The 17,953-nt window shown below is 34.8% G+C and overlaps 2 protein-coding genes across 2 annotated transcripts; both read right to left on the bottom strand.

The window, feature by feature from the left end:
- Positions 1-1,361: 1,361 nt before the first annotated feature.
- Positions 1,362-2,439, bottom strand: LOC113690361 (arabinogalactan O-methyltransferase 2-like). The gene is made up of 2 exons (XM_072083339.1): positions 2,430-2,439; positions 1,362-2,140 (listed from the first exon to the last, which is right to left on the bottom strand). Exons 1-2 carry the CDS (start codon positions 2,437-2,439, stop codon positions 1,467-1,469), a joined length of 684 nt encoding a protein of 227 aa, XP_071939440.1. The 3' UTR covers positions 1,362-1,466.
- A 669-nt stretch (positions 2,440-3,108) lies between these two features.
- Positions 3,109-4,304, bottom strand: LOC113690432 (arabinogalactan O-methyltransferase 1-like). The gene has a single exon (XM_027208367.2). The coding sequence runs from the start codon at positions 4,124-4,126 to the stop codon at positions 3,236-3,238; it is 891 nt and encodes a 296-aa protein (XP_027064168.2). The 5' UTR covers positions 4,127-4,304; the 3' UTR covers positions 3,109-3,235.
- Between the last annotated feature and the right edge of the window lie 13,649 nt (positions 4,305-17,953).

The following is a 17,953-nucleotide window of genomic DNA, read 5'->3' on the forward strand; positions in this document are numbered from 1 at the left end:
GCTACATCACATAAATAATATTTATCTGCACAAAAAATATATATATCAAAATATAAATGTTTGTGGATGAAAATTACTTCAAAAAAATACTATTGTTAAAAAAAAATTTTGAATAGAGAATATTAGGTTGTTAATCAGATAAGGATTTTGAATGTAATTAACAAACAGGGATATATTTGGTAGATAAGATAAAGTAGTTGAAGTAAATGTCTTGATTCTTATCAAATTAAGCATTCAGCTACGATTCTTGTGCTGAAAAAAATACATACAAATTCAGCACTACTTAATAAGTTCAGCAGGTGAATTTTTATTTATCAAACACTCACAACATCTGAATGTCTGAATGAATTCAGTTTCAGCACTTTTTTATATTATCAAACAGACACTAAATGTGTTCATTCTCTAATGCGAATTGCGGTCCCCTTCTCTGGAACATCTCCCGGTATTTATAGCTAAAACTTCCCTTCAGAATATGGCGGTTAATTGACCTCATCTTTATTCGCTAATATCATGGACCACTTTCTCTCCTTCATTGCCTTAATGGCTGGTAACTTCCACTTTTCCCGGGATATGCGAGTAACATGTCCCACTTTGATGCTTGATTGATAAGGACTTCTCCCTATATCCTAGAAATAAGGTTACCACCTTCATAAAATGTAGGGTGTATGGTCGAAAACTTATCATAATCATCAGCGGTTCCTTTGAACCCTTATCACTTTTCAAGCTGGTTAATGTACCATCGATCCTTCTCACTTTATCTACTTTTTCTTTCATAGCTCTCCGGACTTCGCTTCACATTCGACGAGTCATGCTGATGAGTTATTAATATTGCACCAACAGCGGTAAAAGCGATTTCAGAAAGACAATTAAATAATTAAATACGAAACTTATATGAAGGGTCGTACCCAACCATTTCTGATAGTATGACAGAAAATTAAGAATACATGCAAGCTATAAAAGCGAATTATGTATTCACTAATTATAGGAAACTTATATGAAATGGTAGTACCCAACCATTTCCGTAGCTGAAGCAATCAGCTGTCTAGCCTCCCTTCCCCTTCCTTCTTTTTTTTTTTTTTTGCCCATTCTCCCTCCGTCTCCTCCCTCTCGCTTTCCCCTTCTCCTTCCTTCCTCCCTCCTCTTTCCCCTACGACACCCATTTTCCTTCATCCTACCCGCCTCCCTCTCCCTTTCCCCTTCCCCAGCTCGTAGCATGACCAGAGGCTGGAGGAGGGGAAAAAAGGAGAAAGCTTGACGTGGAGGTAGGTGGTGGTTGCTAGTGGGGGAGGGTGGTCATGGTTGTTGGTGGGATCGCATCCAAGATTATTGACGTTGTGGTTGGCGCGTAAAAGGTGACAGAATCATATAAATATTCTCCAAATACTTTTTAATACACAACAATTATAGTAAACATTTTACGGTACAGTAATATTAATTTTAGGCACACCATCAGACGGACCAATATTCTAGCAAAAATGTGGGTTGGAATCAGCGGCAGGCGGTATCGCGAAATGCCCAAGCTTCCCAACGATCTTGACGCAATTTTTGCTACACAAAAACGTTTCCGTATAAGCTTTCTCCTCCTTTCGATCCACATTGTGCACGAACACATGCGTCGCTCCCGGCCCCTTCCTATTCCTTGCCATAACAGCCGCTGAATATATGGCCGACATCCGCCCTGGCGCCTCCGGAAAATACCCTATCGGGCCATCAATCAAGTTCAGGTCCCAATCCTGGTTGTAAACTTCCTCCGGTAACATGTTCAGCGCCAACTTGCACCTCTCATTTCCGCGGAGGAAAGCTTTCTGGGCGGAACATTCCGGTTGGGTCGGGCACTCTTTGAGGAGATCATCCGCCTCGGAGACTTTAGTCCTGTACTTGATCACGTGGGCACGAAGATGCGGTGCGTCCTTGAGAATTTTGTCGACCCACTTGGGTTCTTCTTCTAGGAATAAAGTTGTACCACCAGGGTTGAGTGAAGCCCACATGAGGGAATCGTGGCCGAGTCCGAAGATGAGGAAGTTGCATGGGGACTTAGCTGTGAGGACGTCAACGGCAACTTGGATCTCGTCCCGTGATAGTAGCGGGACTTGGAGAGATGTGGCATAGTGGACAATGGCGGCGTTGACTGCAGCATCGTCTCAGCTGAGTATGAAAACATGTCATCGTCTAACCATTCCCACTTTCACTGCTAGTGTCACCACCTCAACCCACCAACACCTACTGCCACCTCAGCTCACCACTACCACCTCCATTTCCATCCCCACTTTAGCCCACCATCGCCTGCCGTCACCTCTGCCGCCACCTCCTCGCTTTCCCTTCTCCTTCCTTTTTTTTTCCTTTCTCCCTCCCTCTCCTCCCTTTCCCCTTCTCTTTCCTTCCTCCCTCCTTCTTCTCTTTCCCCTACAACCCCCATTTTCCTTCACTACCTTTGGTCATGCTACCAGCTGGGGAAGGGGAAAGCGTGAGGGGGGGGAGGATGAAGGAGCTGGTAGCATGACCAAAGGTAGGAGGAGGGGAAAAATAAAGGATAAGAGAGGGAGGAAAAGCTTGACGTGACGGTAGGTGCTGGTCGCTAGCAGGGGAGGATGGTCATGGTTGTTTGTAGAGAGGATCCTCTGTCCATTATATCTATCTATTTTTCCTGTCCAATGGAAAAATACGTAATCACTTATTAATATTGCTAATGTGGTCATAACATTGAATGCATATTTAGGAGGTGTTTGATAATTGGATTTCAAATTCAATTTTAGCATGAATAGCCTTTTTTTTAATCAACATGACTGCATGTAATTGCAATTTTAACAAATTCAAGGATCTCGTCCTCAAATGCTTGTCTAATTTCATCTAAATCATGCGACGTCAAATTCAAAAGTAGAAGACTATGGGTACAGTTAGGCGTAAACAGACATTATTTATGGATATTATTAAATTTGAAACCCATTTACTAAACACCCCTAAATATGCATTCAATGTTATGTGCCACATCAATAATATTAGTTAGTGGAACTACGTAATTTTATATTAAACAGAAAAAATGAATAGATATAACGGATAGAGGATCACGGTTGTTGGTGGGTTCGCATCCAAGATTAGTGATGTTGTGGGTGGCGCATAATAGGTGACAGAATTTTATAAATATTCTCAAGATACTTTTTAATACACAACAATTTTTGTAGAAAGTTGACAATACAGTAATATTAATTTTAGGCACACCATCAGACGGACCAATATTCTAGCAAAAATGTGGGTTGGAATCAGCGGCCGGCGGTATCTCGAAATGCCCAAGCTTCCCAACGATCTTGACCCGATTTTTGTTACACAAAAACGTTTCCGTATAAGTTTTCTCCTCCTTTCGATCCACATTGTGCACGAACACATGCGTCGCTCCCGATCCCTTCCTATTCCTTGCCATAACAGCCGCTGAATATATGGCCGACATCCGCCCTGGTGCCTCCGGAAAAAACCCTATCGGGCCATCAATCAAGATCAGGTCCCAATCCTGGTTGTAAACTTCCTCCTGTAACATATTCAGCGCCAACTTGCACCTCTCATTTCCGCGGAGGAAAGCTTTCTGAGCGGAACATTCCGGTTGGGTCGGGTACTCTTTGAGGAGATCATCCGCCTCGGAGACTTTAGTCCTGTACTTGATCACGTGGGCACGAAGATGCGGTGCGTCCTTGAGAATTTTGTCGACCCACTTGGGTTCTTCTTCTAGGAATAACGTTGTACCACCAGGGTTGAGTGAAGCCCACATGAGGGAATCGTGGCCGAGTCCGAAGATGAGGAAGTTGCATGGAGACTTAGCTTTGAGGACGTCAACGGCAACTTGGATCTCGTCCCGTGATAGTAGCGGGACTTGGGGATATGTGGCATAGTGGACAATGGCGGCGTTGAGCTGAAGCATCGTCTCAGCTGAGTATGAACCTTCTGTCGAGAAGGCTTGAACCTGTGAGCTTAAGCCACTCTGCTGCCTAGAATTGCAGAAAAGGGAAGTCCCCGTTATTCCTAAATAAACCGCAAGAAACAGAGTTCCACCAAATAAGAACACAGCTGCTTTTTCCCCCAGTAACCGCCGCTTCTGATCTGGACTAAAATGGCTTTTAGTATTACCAGTCGTTTCCATGGTCGATCTCTGCAGTTAATAGATATGGTGTTGATGCTAGTTTGCCCAACACAAAAGTTGTGTTTGGATAGTTTTCAGCTGATGGGATCACGAAATATGAAATGCCAAAGGCAATTGACCTGAGGATACGAAATTGTGGAGAATTTATAGGCGGCTGGACATTATAGGCGTAGAAATTGTGGAGAATTTATAGGCGGCTGGACATTATAGGCATAGCAAGTAACAAGTGAGTAGCTTCCACATCTCTAAATAGAGCTGTAAACGAGTCGAATCGAACCGAGTATCTCGTGTTTGAACTCTGTTCATTAAGCGTTCGTGTTCGTTCGTTAATTTTCGAACTCCAAACTTGTATTCGTATTCGGCTCGTTAAACAAAATTCATATTCGAATTCGAGTTCGTGTTTGGCTCATTTAACATAAATGAGCCGTTCGCGAACATGCTAGAAATGTTCGAATCCAAATTATTTTAAGCCTTAAATGTGTCATACCAATCATTAATCATTCTCAAAATCAATAAAAGCACTAAGTGACTAAATCCTATTATTCATTAACTATATAACTAACATTAACATAAAAATAATAAATAAAACAAAGCAATTTGTCCTCCAAATATAAAAGTCCAACCATAAAATTTACCTTAAAATTTGTCAAATAAAAATTATGTCCATGTTCGCGAACGTTCGTTAAAACTCGCGAACATGCTCGTGTTCGCTCGATTATTAATCGAACAAAAAAATTCGTTCGAACTCGGTTCGTTTAAGATTTCGAACGAGTCTTTCACGAATACGAACGAGTCGAAATGAACCAAACTACCGAACAGCTCGATTCGTTTAACAGCTCTACTCCTAAGATGAAGATGGATGGAGGGGGATTGGATTTGTATGGGGGATGGATGGATGGATGGATGGATGGATGGATAGATTCCTGCAGTTGATAGTTTCACATGGCCATATAGAGTATAGACTTGATTTTGATGGATTATTATTCTCCTCCGCCAGGCAGACGGCCCGGAAATTCCTGTTGAAATTGACATTGCCTGCCATATTATTGAGACTTTACTTCGTTTGTGTATTTCCGATTGATTAGACCCAAAAATTAAAAAAATAATAATAAAATAAAGTTCCAAAACACCTTAGCTCCTTATTGCTGAAATTTAGAAGTAGCATTAAGGATCTAACTATTTCGATTAATCTTACAAAAATTGACTTTGGAACTTGAATTTCATTTTTCTGTGACAAAATCTATGATGTCTAATTATTTGTGTGTTTTTTCTTTTCAACTTGCAGGACTACATCGTGCCTCGGGGTGATAAATACCACTTCATTTCCTGTGGATGGACTTTTTCTTTTTTTTTTTTCTTTTTTTTTTTGTTGTTATAAACCACAAGTATTCACTTTCGTTTTATGATCTATGACTAATTCTGTCCATTCCAAATAATAGCATGTGTGATTTATTCAACTTCAACAGACCTTGACTTGAAAAATTATGACTACATATGTTGCAGGTCATACCACACAAAAGCACTAAAATATCACTCAGGACGGCCGCAGCAAGGATGAATATCAATGAAAATCAAACCCGTGCAGATCGAAGGCAGGGAAAGTTTTCCTTCTCCCGTCCTCGTTAAACAAGACCAGGATCCTCCAGCCAATTTTGTTTACAACCCAAAGACTAACATTTGAATCGAACATGGAATATAGATAGGAGTTACTGCATTTCTTGACCAACTGAAATTGGAATTTTATTGTGGACACGAAACTGTATGTGATAGGATGGGACGAATATTTGAAAGTATTGTAATTGACTTCACTTACTCTTTGGTAGGATGAAGTCTTTTTTATTTATTTTGTTTTGTTTCATTTTTTTGTGGGAGGTTGGTTGTTAGACTTGAGACCCTTGATCCAATGTCACCTCCAAAGTCTTTGGACCATTTCTCGATTTCTGCATGTCATCCAAAGTCTTTGGACCCTCCAAAGTCTTTAACCTATCTAATAATTGCACTGGGTACCTGTCTAATAATTGTTAATTTGGCCTGTGTTGTGTCTTTGGACCCTCCAAAGTCTTTAACCTATCTAATAATTGATTGCACTGGGTACCTATCTAATAATTTTTAATTTGGCCTGTGTTGTTATGATTCTCAGATTACAGAGAAGGGGGAAAAAAAATCTCATACGCCAATAATGAGGTAATGCAAGAGGAGAAAATGATTCCTTTTCCAATGATCCAATTTCCTGTTTTACATTTACACACGTTGATTTTTATTTTTTACTTTACACACTAGTTGGGAGTGTAATCTTGTCAGACAGTACAAATTATCTCCGCCTGCCAGATTAAATCTTGATTTGAGCTTTCTGTTCAGATTTCCACCCAAAAACAAATTGCAGTAAAAAATCTCCATTTTTTCAAGACAATATGTCTTTTCAAATTGAATAAAGTGTATAAGTTTGTCAAGATATATAGTTTACAATAACTTAAATAATTTTGTTTGATTTGATGTAAATGAAATACAAAAATGTTACTCTGGTTATTTATCAAGTAAATATAACCTATGTGCATTATTGCTGCACGATTAATGCACGGAGTTAAATATAATATTGCGGGATTTGGTCCTATCAACATCCTTTAGCCAAAGATTCCATCTAGAATATGGCTGTTAATTGGTCTGATCTTTATTGTTAATTTCATGGACCACTTTCTCTCCTTCATTGCCTTAATGGCTAATAATTCCACTTTTCCTGAGATGTGGTGAGTAACATGTCCCACTCTGCAATTTGATCCTTGATTGACAACCACTTTTCCTGGACGAGGGGCAGGAGCGGTCATCAGATGAATCGCTCCTGAGCTGTTCACGGCCAGATTTTAGTCCCAACGGTTCAGATCACTTCTTGTATCTCATTTTTAATAACATGTGTGAAGTCCACAAAAATTTGTTCTAAAGTTACACGTTGAACACATAAAATTACATCGTGTGCAAATAGAAGTACGCAATGTGCAAAATGCACAAAACTGCTAGGAACGGTTATCACTTTTTCCTGTGTCCTGGGGATAAGGTAACTGCCTTCCTAAAATGTAGGGTGTATGTTGGAAGACTTATCTTAATCCGCCTATCGCTGGAACCCTTATCACTTTTCAGGTTGGTTAGCTTACCATCGGTCCTTTCTCACTCTATCGACTTTTCCTTTCATAGCTCTCCCGACTTCTCCACATGTTCGATGAGTCATGCCGATGAGTTATCAATAATGCACCAATAGCGGTAAAGAAAAACCCATTTTGTCGTGGTGATGCATAAGCAAAAAAACCATTTGCCGGCTGCTGGTTGCTTTCCCCCTTTTTTTCCTACAATCTTCAGTGTCTTAGACAAAAAGTGTTATAATTACAACAATTAAATTTGAGGGCGATTTAAGAAAGAAGATTAAATAATTAAAGAGAAAACTAAAAATACATACATTTGTGAGTTATAAAAGCGAATTGTGCATTTCACAAATTGTTGATTGTCTTGTCTATTAGATTTCATAAATTTGTGAGTTATTTGTCTCTTATCAATACTTTTGACATCACGTTATATTTATCTGCTTGATATTTTCAGAATTACTTTTGTGTATAACTTGTTTTCATTATTGTTTGATTGCATAAGACCTTACCCTTGATGATTATTTGATTGCATCAAGTTGCCTGTCAATTATTGTTAATATGGCCTGTGTTGGTAAAAGAAAAAAAAATCTCATGTAATGCAAGAAGAGATAATGATTCTCTTTCCCATGATCCAATTTTCTGTTTTACACTTAACACAATTATTGGTTTTTAATTTATACATTGGTTGGAAGTGTAATCTTGTCATATAGTTCACAGCAACGTAAATAATTTTGTTCAATTTGATGTAAATGAAATATGAAAACACTAATGCGTTTATTTATTGATAAATATAACCTATGTGCATTAAAGATACTCTGTGCATGCACGGTTAATGCACGGAGTTAAATCTATAGATAAATTTTTTATACACTATCAGCGTATAATTTTTTTTTAACACTGATAGATATAGATCATGCCACATAACATGAATTTAAATTTAATATTTAAATTATAAACATGTGACATATATCCAAAACTACTAATATAAAAAAGTCACTATATTGTTAGTATATAAAAAGTTAACCTTAAATCTATTGTATACTGATGATACACATTACACAAAAATGTCAGCAAATAATTCATTAATCACCTCATTTGTTAATGGTACATTTGTAATTCTGATTAAGGCATTTACTGCCTTAATCATCTATAACTACTAAAACTAATTCATACTCCCCACCTCATTTCCTATTTTTTGTGTTACTGTTTACCGAATGCTAACTTCAGTGAACTTCAGCATCGGAGTAAATCTAAGAACACCCAAATATGGCCAGATAATTAGGATGCCATATATAAGGTTGAAATATGGCCAACCCTACCTATTGCTACAGCTGGTGCAGATGTGCTGTCTTAACAATTGCTGTGGCACCGAGCCTGTATGTAGGGCCCCAACTACTTGCCAGATTACCCATTCACGTTTGGAAATTTTAATGATTGTATGGGTCATTGTCTGCAATGTTTTTAAACTCGGACCGGCCAGCGAATCGGAGAGGTGGCCAGTTCGCGGTTCGATCGATCCAATCAGCCGGTTCATCGGTTTTTTTTTTTTTTTTGCAGCTTTAGTGTTAAGTATTTCACAGGTCTTCATTCTATACTTGAATTTGACGACTAATGTACAATTTAACATGGTTATTGATAACTTAAGTTTCTAAAATGCATTCACCAACATAACTAAATTTAAGTTGAGATAATAACAAATTTTCTAAAAGTTATACATAAAACCTGGAATGATAAACATAATTAAAATATCATAATTCACCACAAGTTTTCATAAATTCATTACAAACATAAATAGATACAATCTAAATGTTCACCAATTATCACAAATAAAAACACAAAAATAAATAAAATAAATATTGAAATTTTTTTACAATCCTTAAAAGAGTCCAACTCATAATCAAGACAAACCATTTGACTAACAAACTTCCATCAGTGGCATGATAAGCAACTACACCGCCTTCACAATTTCATCAATTTAACCTGAAAAAGTTAAAATTTTATTATAAAAATATAAATCTAATTGTTCAAACTCAAAAGAAAAATAAAAAATTTTGAAAAACAAAGATACAACTAAACACATAAAAAATAAATTGCTACTAAATTTAATGGATTGCAAAATATAAAATATATATAAAGGAGTTTGGAACATGCCTTATTGTAGAATGGACTTCACATGGATGCAAATTATTACCATTAGCATTTAATTAGCTAGAGGACATACTCCTGACTTCGCATGATAACCAGTTTCATTTGTCGCCAGAAAGGTTCAAGAATATTTTAATTCCTGTTTGGATCTTCATTATTCCATGATCCTATACCATTAATTATTTTAAATTCAATGAGCAATAGTTTCGATTATGTGCCAACTACCATATTTTTTACCAGCCCAATGTTATTATTTGTAATTCCTACCCAATTCCTACACGGAGGTGCACTACTTTTGCAATAATTTCATCCCTAATTAATCAAATAAAAATCAAACAAGTTTAGGGGAAACAGATGAAAATTGGGAGAAAAAGAAGAAAATGCAAAAAAATGGCTAAAGATAATAATATAGAAAACAAAAACCTTGAAAAGGGAAAAATTAAACTTACAAAGATGATGGAAAACAGGAAAAGTTGAAATTTCCAACTTGTCTACAGTCTGCTAAAGATGATAGCCTGATGATAATGGTGAAGGCTTGAGAAAATCTTGTTGTGGATATTTGGGTTTGAAAGGGTTAAGAAGAAAAAATTGAAAAAAAAAATTCAAGAGGAGAACTGGAGAGCCGTTGGCCGCCTCATGAAGCCGAGAAAGTGATGGAAAGAAAAGTGTGTTTGCACTCTACTGTTTCTTTTCTTAATGTTAGGGTTTCATTTTTTCAATCTATTTCTTAGTCAAGTTAAGTAGAATTCTCAACAAACTCTACTTGTCCTATGACTGTGGTCTAGTGGTAAGATTCCCTTATGAGAACATGGAAACTCAGGTTTGAATCTCAATCGCTTCATTCTGGACATTTTGTTGAAAATTTAAAAACTGCAGGATTACGATTTGTACGATTTTTAATTGTTCATACGATTTGATCGATTTTTAGTAATTTTTCGTTAACTTTCGGGTTTGATACTAGACTGGACCGATGGTAGATCCGGTTCGCAATCCAACCGATTGATTCGATCCGATTCTGAAAACACTGATTGTCTGATTGATAAATAACCGGAAAGGAGGGCTTGGGACCAGGTCCTAGAGTTGTCCATCTCCAATAAATTGTCGTACCATACACAATGGACCAACGAAAAAGTAAATGTGAAAATGTCGGCACCACAGAAAACTGCCACGTGTAATTTCCCATGACGCATGTTTTGTCTAGTCATGTTTATGTGAGAGAAGGTTCCATGGGATGGTAAGATAGATGCCAAATCGACTTTAGGACGTGGATGTGGACAGATGAGCCGAGTGAAGAAATTTTTAACTATTAATAATGACTATAAGGAAGAGTGTTTATTTCTGAATCCCTCCACATCTTCCCAACTTTAATCTCTACGTATCATGCATTTTGAACTTTTTCCAACAATGGCTGAAAGCCTAAAACCTGAACCCATTCAGAAATTGTTGCAGGTAACAGTGAAATATCAACTTTAGGATCACATGGATGTGCCCAGAGGAGAGAACTTAATTTGATGACATTGAATGGAACAGCCCAGATGATCAGAGTATTTTGCAGCATTTCCCATAATGTAATTTATAGCGATTCGCTCTGAATTAAAGAGTCCATAATAAAGGGGCTCAGTCACCCTGACAAGATTGATCTTGAGATACATATACATATCAGTACAAATATACATGACACAAGTGTACAGGTGAAAATGAGAAGTACGTAGCAATTCGCTCTGAATTATAGAAGTACGTGCAATCCTTGTTTTCTTAATTCAGAGTGTAGTTATCCAATGAGAATGAGAAGTTGATTTGCTGATCAATCTACGTTACTGCTAGCCAGCTGGACATTATAGGCATAGCGAGTAACAAGTGAGTAGCTTCCACATCTCAGATGAAGATGGATGGAGGAGGATTGGATTTGTACGGCGACCGATGGGTGATTGGATGGATAGATTCCCGCAGTCGACAGCTTCACATGGCCGTATAGACTTGATTTCACATGGCGAAGTACGTAGCAATTCGCTCTGAATTATAGAAGTACGAGAATCCTTGTTTTCTTAATTCAGAGCGTAGTTATCCAATGAGAAGTTGATTTGCTGATCAATCTACGTTACTACTAGCCAGCTGGACATTATAGGCATAGCGAGTAACAAGTGAGTAGCTTCCACATCTCAGATGAAGATGGCTGGAGGAGGATTGGATTTGTACGGCGACCGACGGATGGATAGATTCCCGCAGTCGACAGTTTCACATGGCCGTATGGACTTGATTTAGATGGATTATTATTATCCTCCGCCAGGCAGACGGGGCCGGAAATTCCTGGTTGAAATTGACATTGCCTGCCATATTATTGAGACGGAATCTTTATGGTAGGAAGCCTTTGATCATTGCTTCATAGCCAGTCTCTCGTAACATCACATGTATATTTGTAAAATGAGGAAATCATTAACCGTTATGTTGCAATGCAATGGTAACACTCGTGGACATAAATCAAACAAGACGTATACGGATGCAGTTTTTTTTTCCCTTCAATTCCTCCGTTCACTGTGCATTGTTTTCCCACTGCTTTATTATATTTAAAAATTGTGAAACTATAATTTTCTAATAAAATTAATAATAACATACCAACAATATATACCCATGACATAAATATACTAAGCAATTATAAAAATATTTAGGATTATATAGTTACTTTATAAATTGCTCCCAAACACCGTGCAACAAAATTTTTATTCAAACTAACGATAGTACGAAAAAAAAGACTAATTAATGAAAATACGATTTCGAAAAATTTTTAATTCACAATCACAATATGTGAATTCGTGATAAATACAAAAAAATATGGTACTTTGATCATAAAATGAAGGAAAGCCATAAAGAGCAGGTTATTTACGAAAAAAGTTTTCATTAATAAAAATACCAACTCTTCACGGCTTTCTTACCAGTCCTCCAACGTATGAGCAAAGTGCCAATAATTAAATTAGTAATTTTTTCAATTTATACATAATTACAAAAAATTTTCATTTTCACAAAAAATAAATGAAAATTTTTTAATCAGAAAGCACAAAAATCAAATTGATTGGTCTAAAAGGGAAAGGAATGGCAGATATGTACAGTACTTGAATTTCACGTTCGAAATGCTATAGTGCTGTTTTTGAAAAACACCCCCAAAAACATCTAATTCAAACGGAACCAATTTTTATTATTTAAAATACCAAATCTATGAATGTGTTTTAACTATTATCCAATGGTATCCTAAAGTATTATTTTCCCATAAAATATCAGCTCTTTAACATTCATTTTTTCATAAACAAATTTATTTATCGGATAAAATAAAAATATACTCGTTTTCCAATAAATAGCTATTTCCAAGAAATAGCTGGTGTTTTATTGAAAAATAGATTTATTTTTATTTTATCTGATAAATAAATTTGTTTATGAAAAAAATGGGTACTCTGTTCTTATAATAGAGGAAAACCATAAAGAGTTGGTGTTTTATAGAAAAATGAGTACTCTGTTCTTATAATAGATGAAAGCCATAAAGAGTTGGTGTTTTATTGGAAAACAAGTATATTTTTATTTTATCCGATAAATAAATTTGCTTATGAAAAAATGGGTGTTAAAGAGCTAGTATTTGATGGGAAAATAATACTTTAGGATACCATTGGATAACAGTTAAAACACATTCATAGATTTGGTATTTTAAATCACAGTTTTCATTATTTAAAATACCAAATCTGTGAATGTATTTTAACTGTTATCCATTGGTATCCTAAAATATCATTTTTCATCAAATACCAGCTCTTTAATACCCATTTTACCATAAACAAATTTATTTATTGGATAAAATAAAAATAAATCTGCTTTCCAATAAAACACCAGTTCTTTATGGCTTTCCTCTATTATAAGAACAGAGTACTCATTTTTTCATAAAACGTCAGCTCTTTATGGCTTTTCTCTATTATAAAAACAGAGTACCCATTTTTTCATAAATAAATTTATTTATTGGATAAAATAAAAATAAATTCATTTTTCAATAAAATACCAGCTATTTATTGGAAAAAGCTATTTATTGAAAAATGGGTATATTTTTATTTTATCCGATAAATAAATTTATTTATGAAAAAATGGGTGTTAAAGAGATGGTATTTGATGAAAAAATGATACTTTAAAATACCAATGGATAACAGTTAAAACACATTCACAGATTTGGTATTTTAAATAAGGGAAAATCGTTCAAAACGTCCCTCACATTTTGCAAAATAACTTTTTTCGTCCCTCGCTTTTAAAAATGTAATTTTACGTCCCTTACAAATTCACATTGGTCAAATTTGGTCCCTACTTAGGTTTCCGACTAGTTTTTGATCGGAATTCACCACGTGCCTTGTACATGATCATATTTTAAGGGCAAATTTGTCAAATCAAATTTTATATAATTCGATTCATAATCCCTCACATTTCATAAAATAAATTTTTTCGTCCTTCACATTTTTCAAAATGAATTTTTTCATCTTTTATTGATCATGTATGCGAATAATTTATTTTTAAATCCATGTATATATTTATTTGATTTCACCTGAACAGTACGAATAGCATGTGAAATCAAATAGAGATATATTACACACTATTCGTATTGCTCAAGTGAAATCAAATAGATATATACATGAATTTAAAAAAATTGTTAGTTTTTCACTTATATTCATTTTCTTTTACTCGAAATTTGAAAGAAAACATTTAATATTAAATATTATTGAGTGTTTATATCGAATTAAATTTGGATAGAAAAAGTAAACAAAAGAAAAGTATGACAAAAAGAAATAAGTGATTGGCACTTTCAAATTTTAACACAATCACAAGGCAAATAATTCAACTGTTGGTCTTAAAAGTGTCAAGTAGAAATTTCAAATTTAAATTGAAATTTGTTAGCACAATTATAGAATTCGAGTTAGGACTCATTAATTAGATGACCTTATTATACAATTCAATAAATAAATTATTATAAAAAAATGTCACAAATATTGAATAGGTTCAAATGGTGAAATCATATAAATATATACATGGGTTTCAAAACAAAATTATTAGTTTAAAACCCCTATATATATCAATTGAATAGCATGTGTATAACTACGATTAGCATGTTTAGATAAAATCCAATAGAGATAAATTACATGTGATTCATACTGTTCAGGTAAAATCAAATAGATATATACGTGGGTTTATAGAAAAAAAACTATTCGTATACATGATCAATGAGGGATGAAAAAATTCATTTTAAAAAATATGAGAGATGAAAAAATTCATTTTGTGAAATATGAGGGGCTATGAATCAGATTATGTAAAAATTTGATTTGATAATTTTGCCCTTAAAAATGATCACATGCAAGTCACGTGATGGATTCCGACAAAAACAAGTCGGAAACCTAGGTAGGGACCAAATTTGATCAATGTGAATTTGTAAGGGACGTAAAATTACACTTTTAAAAGTGAGGGACGAAAAAAGTCATCTTGTAAAATGTGATGGAAGTTTTGAACGATTTTTCTTTTAAATAATGATGATTGGTTCCGTTTGAATTAGATGTTTTTTAGAGTGTTTTTCAAAAATAGCACTATAGCATTTCGAACGTGAAATACAAGTACTGTACATATCTGCTATTTCTTTCCCTTTTAGACCAATCATTTTGACTTTTGTGCTTTTTGATAAAAAAATTTCATTTGTTTTTTGTGGAAATGCAAAAAAAAAAAATTAATTATGTATAAATCAAAAAAATTACTAATTTAATTATTGGCACTTTGCTCATACGTTGGAGGATTGATAAAAAAGCCGTGAAGAGCTGGTATTTTTATTAATGAAAACTTTTCCTGTAAATGGCCTGCTTATTATGGCTTTCCTTCATTATATGATCAAAGTACCATACTTTTTTGTATTTATCACAAATTCACATATTGTGACTGTGAATTAAAAATTTCTCAAGATCGTATTTTCATTAATTAGTCTTTTTTTTCGTACTATTGTTAGTTTGAATGAAAAATTTAGTTGCACGGTGTTTGGGAGCAACTTCTAAAGTAACTATATAATCCTAATAATTTTTATAATTGCTTAGTATGTTTATGTCATGGGTATATATTGTTGGTTTGTTGTTATTAATTTTATTAAATTGTTTGGTATATTAAGTGCAAAAAATTATAGTTTCATAATTTTTTAAATGTAATAAAGCAGTGGGGAAACAATGCACAGTGAACGGAGGAATTGGAGGGGAAAAAAGGCTGCATCCGGACATGTCTTGTTTGGTTTATCTCCATGCGCGTTACCATTGCAACATAACGGTCCGTGAGTTCCTATTTTACAAATACACGTGTCATGCTTAGGGGTGGGCGCTGGTCGGGTACCCGCCCCATTCACTATTTGGCCGATCCGACCCGCACCTTGCGGGCCAGCCATTTTCTGACCCTTACCCGCCCCGCATATCAGCAGGTACCCTATAACGGGTACCTGCTGAGATAGGGTTGGATCAGCGGGTACCCGTCCCGTCCCGTTTATCATTTAATTTTTTTAAAAAAAATGATTTATACCAATTTAATTTTATATTTTACACATTCATCTAAGATTTAATAATTTTTTTTTTCTAAAAAATGGTTTTCCCACCAAGAAACAAAGCATATGAAGAGAATATAAGTTAAAGGAAAAAAATTAAAAGAATTCAAAATCAATAAAAGTTTGAAATATGTAGCACAATTTTTAATATATATGTTCCACATTAATTAAACTTTTTTCTATAAAATATAAGATCATGTCCTTTACAAATGAATCTTGTAATAAACTATAGTCTCTCATATTTGTAATACAATTTGTTCAATAAAATTACTTATTTAGTTCTAACTTATTATTTTATAGTGTGTGTATAAAAATAAAAATAAAAATAGAAAAATATATATATGCGGGGCGGATCAGATACTCGCGGGTTTTTAATTATGTGACCCTAACCCGCCCCGCATCTTAGCGGATACCCGACCCTCTTTTGACCCGATCAAATAATAAAAATCGAATATCCTAATTTTCGGATCGAATTGGATCGGATATGACGGGTTTTCGGGTTAGCGGATAATTTTGCCCACCCCTAGTCATGCTCTGAGGAGCTGTCTATAGTAGGAAGGTTCCTATCATAAAGGTATCCTTATTGAGACCCCACTTCGTTTGTGTATTTCGGATTGATTTGACCCATAAATTAAAAAAATAATAAAATAAAGTTCCAAAACACCTTAGCTCCATACTGCTGAAATTTAGAAGTAGCATTAAGGATTTTCATGAAATAGTCAAATATCTGGAAATTAGTTGGGAGTAAAGGATCTAACTATTCTGTTTAATCATACAAAAGTTGGCTTCACAACTTGAATTTCATTTTTCTGTCACAAAATCTATGATGCCTAATTATTTGTGTGTTTTTTCCTTTTAAACTTGCGGAACTACATCCTGCTTCCAGGTGATAAATATTCCAATTAATTGCATGTAAATGGACCACTTCATTTCCTGTTTATTGTCTGTGTAACTTAGCACGTGGGTGGACTTTTTCTAATTTTTTTGGTATAAATCACAAGTATTCGTTTCCGTTTTACGATTTACGAATAATTCTATTCGAATCGAATCAGACCCCTTACGGGAGAAACTCTTATAACATTGTCCTTTCCATTCCCATGAACTTCAAATCTGAGATCTCATGGTTAAGGGATATGATAAGCGCAGGGTATGCATATAACAATTAGTTCATCCACAGTCAAGTTTTGTATTTATTAAATTTTAAATGCCTCACACGCAATTTTTTGCAAGTATACGAGTCGTGATTGAATATAGAGTGTTAAGGGCCTAACCCATTGGGAAGAATATCAATTATCGATGGTTTTCGAAATTAAATCTACACTATAAACATGAGATAAAAGTAATACAAATAACAATAAAAAAACTCTTAGAGGTACGGAATTCCTAACTACTCTTGTAAATGAAATTACCGGTCAATTGAATGTTATTATCTTGACTAGTTATGACATAATTTCCTAATGTATGTAAAACCTACTCTCGTAGTGAATCAACTATACTTATAACTAAACCATACTTACTCTCATGGTTATGAAATTAACTACAACATCATTTCTTCTAGGAAATTGTATGAAACAAATCACTTAAACCACATAGGTGCTCCTCTACTCTCGTGAGTGAACTTCCCTAGATTTATCACTTCCTTGAACTAGTGCTAAATCCCAATTCTCATTGCAAACTTAACACCTTAAAATTATCACAATTAATGGTCAGTTAATCATGATTAGAAAAGCAAAAGTGATAAATAACTTGCTTAACATAATATCACCAAATAATCAAGTAAATATCATTAACAAGATATATAAAGTTCATTCATAACTCTAGGCATAAACTTTAACAAAACATATTGAAACACAAATCCAAACTTGTATAATAACTAAACGTGAAATCAGATACAAGAGAGAAAGTAGTAGAAGAGATATTACCCGTATCACATTGTATCAAACTCTCCACCTTACTCATTAATCCTCATCC

The sequence above is a fragment of the Coffea arabica genome, chromosome 1c (assembly GCF_036785885.1).
Source record: "Coffea arabica cultivar ET-39 chromosome 1c, Coffea Arabica ET-39 HiFi, whole genome shotgun sequence".
NCBI classification, from domain to species: Eukaryota; Viridiplantae; Streptophyta; class Magnoliopsida; order Gentianales; family Rubiaceae; genus Coffea; species Coffea arabica.

Coding starts and splice junctions, on each gene's coding strand:
- LOC113690432 (XM_027208367.2), bottom strand. CDS start 4,126: ATGGAAACGACTGGTAATACTAAAAGCCATTTTAGTCCAGATCAGAAG.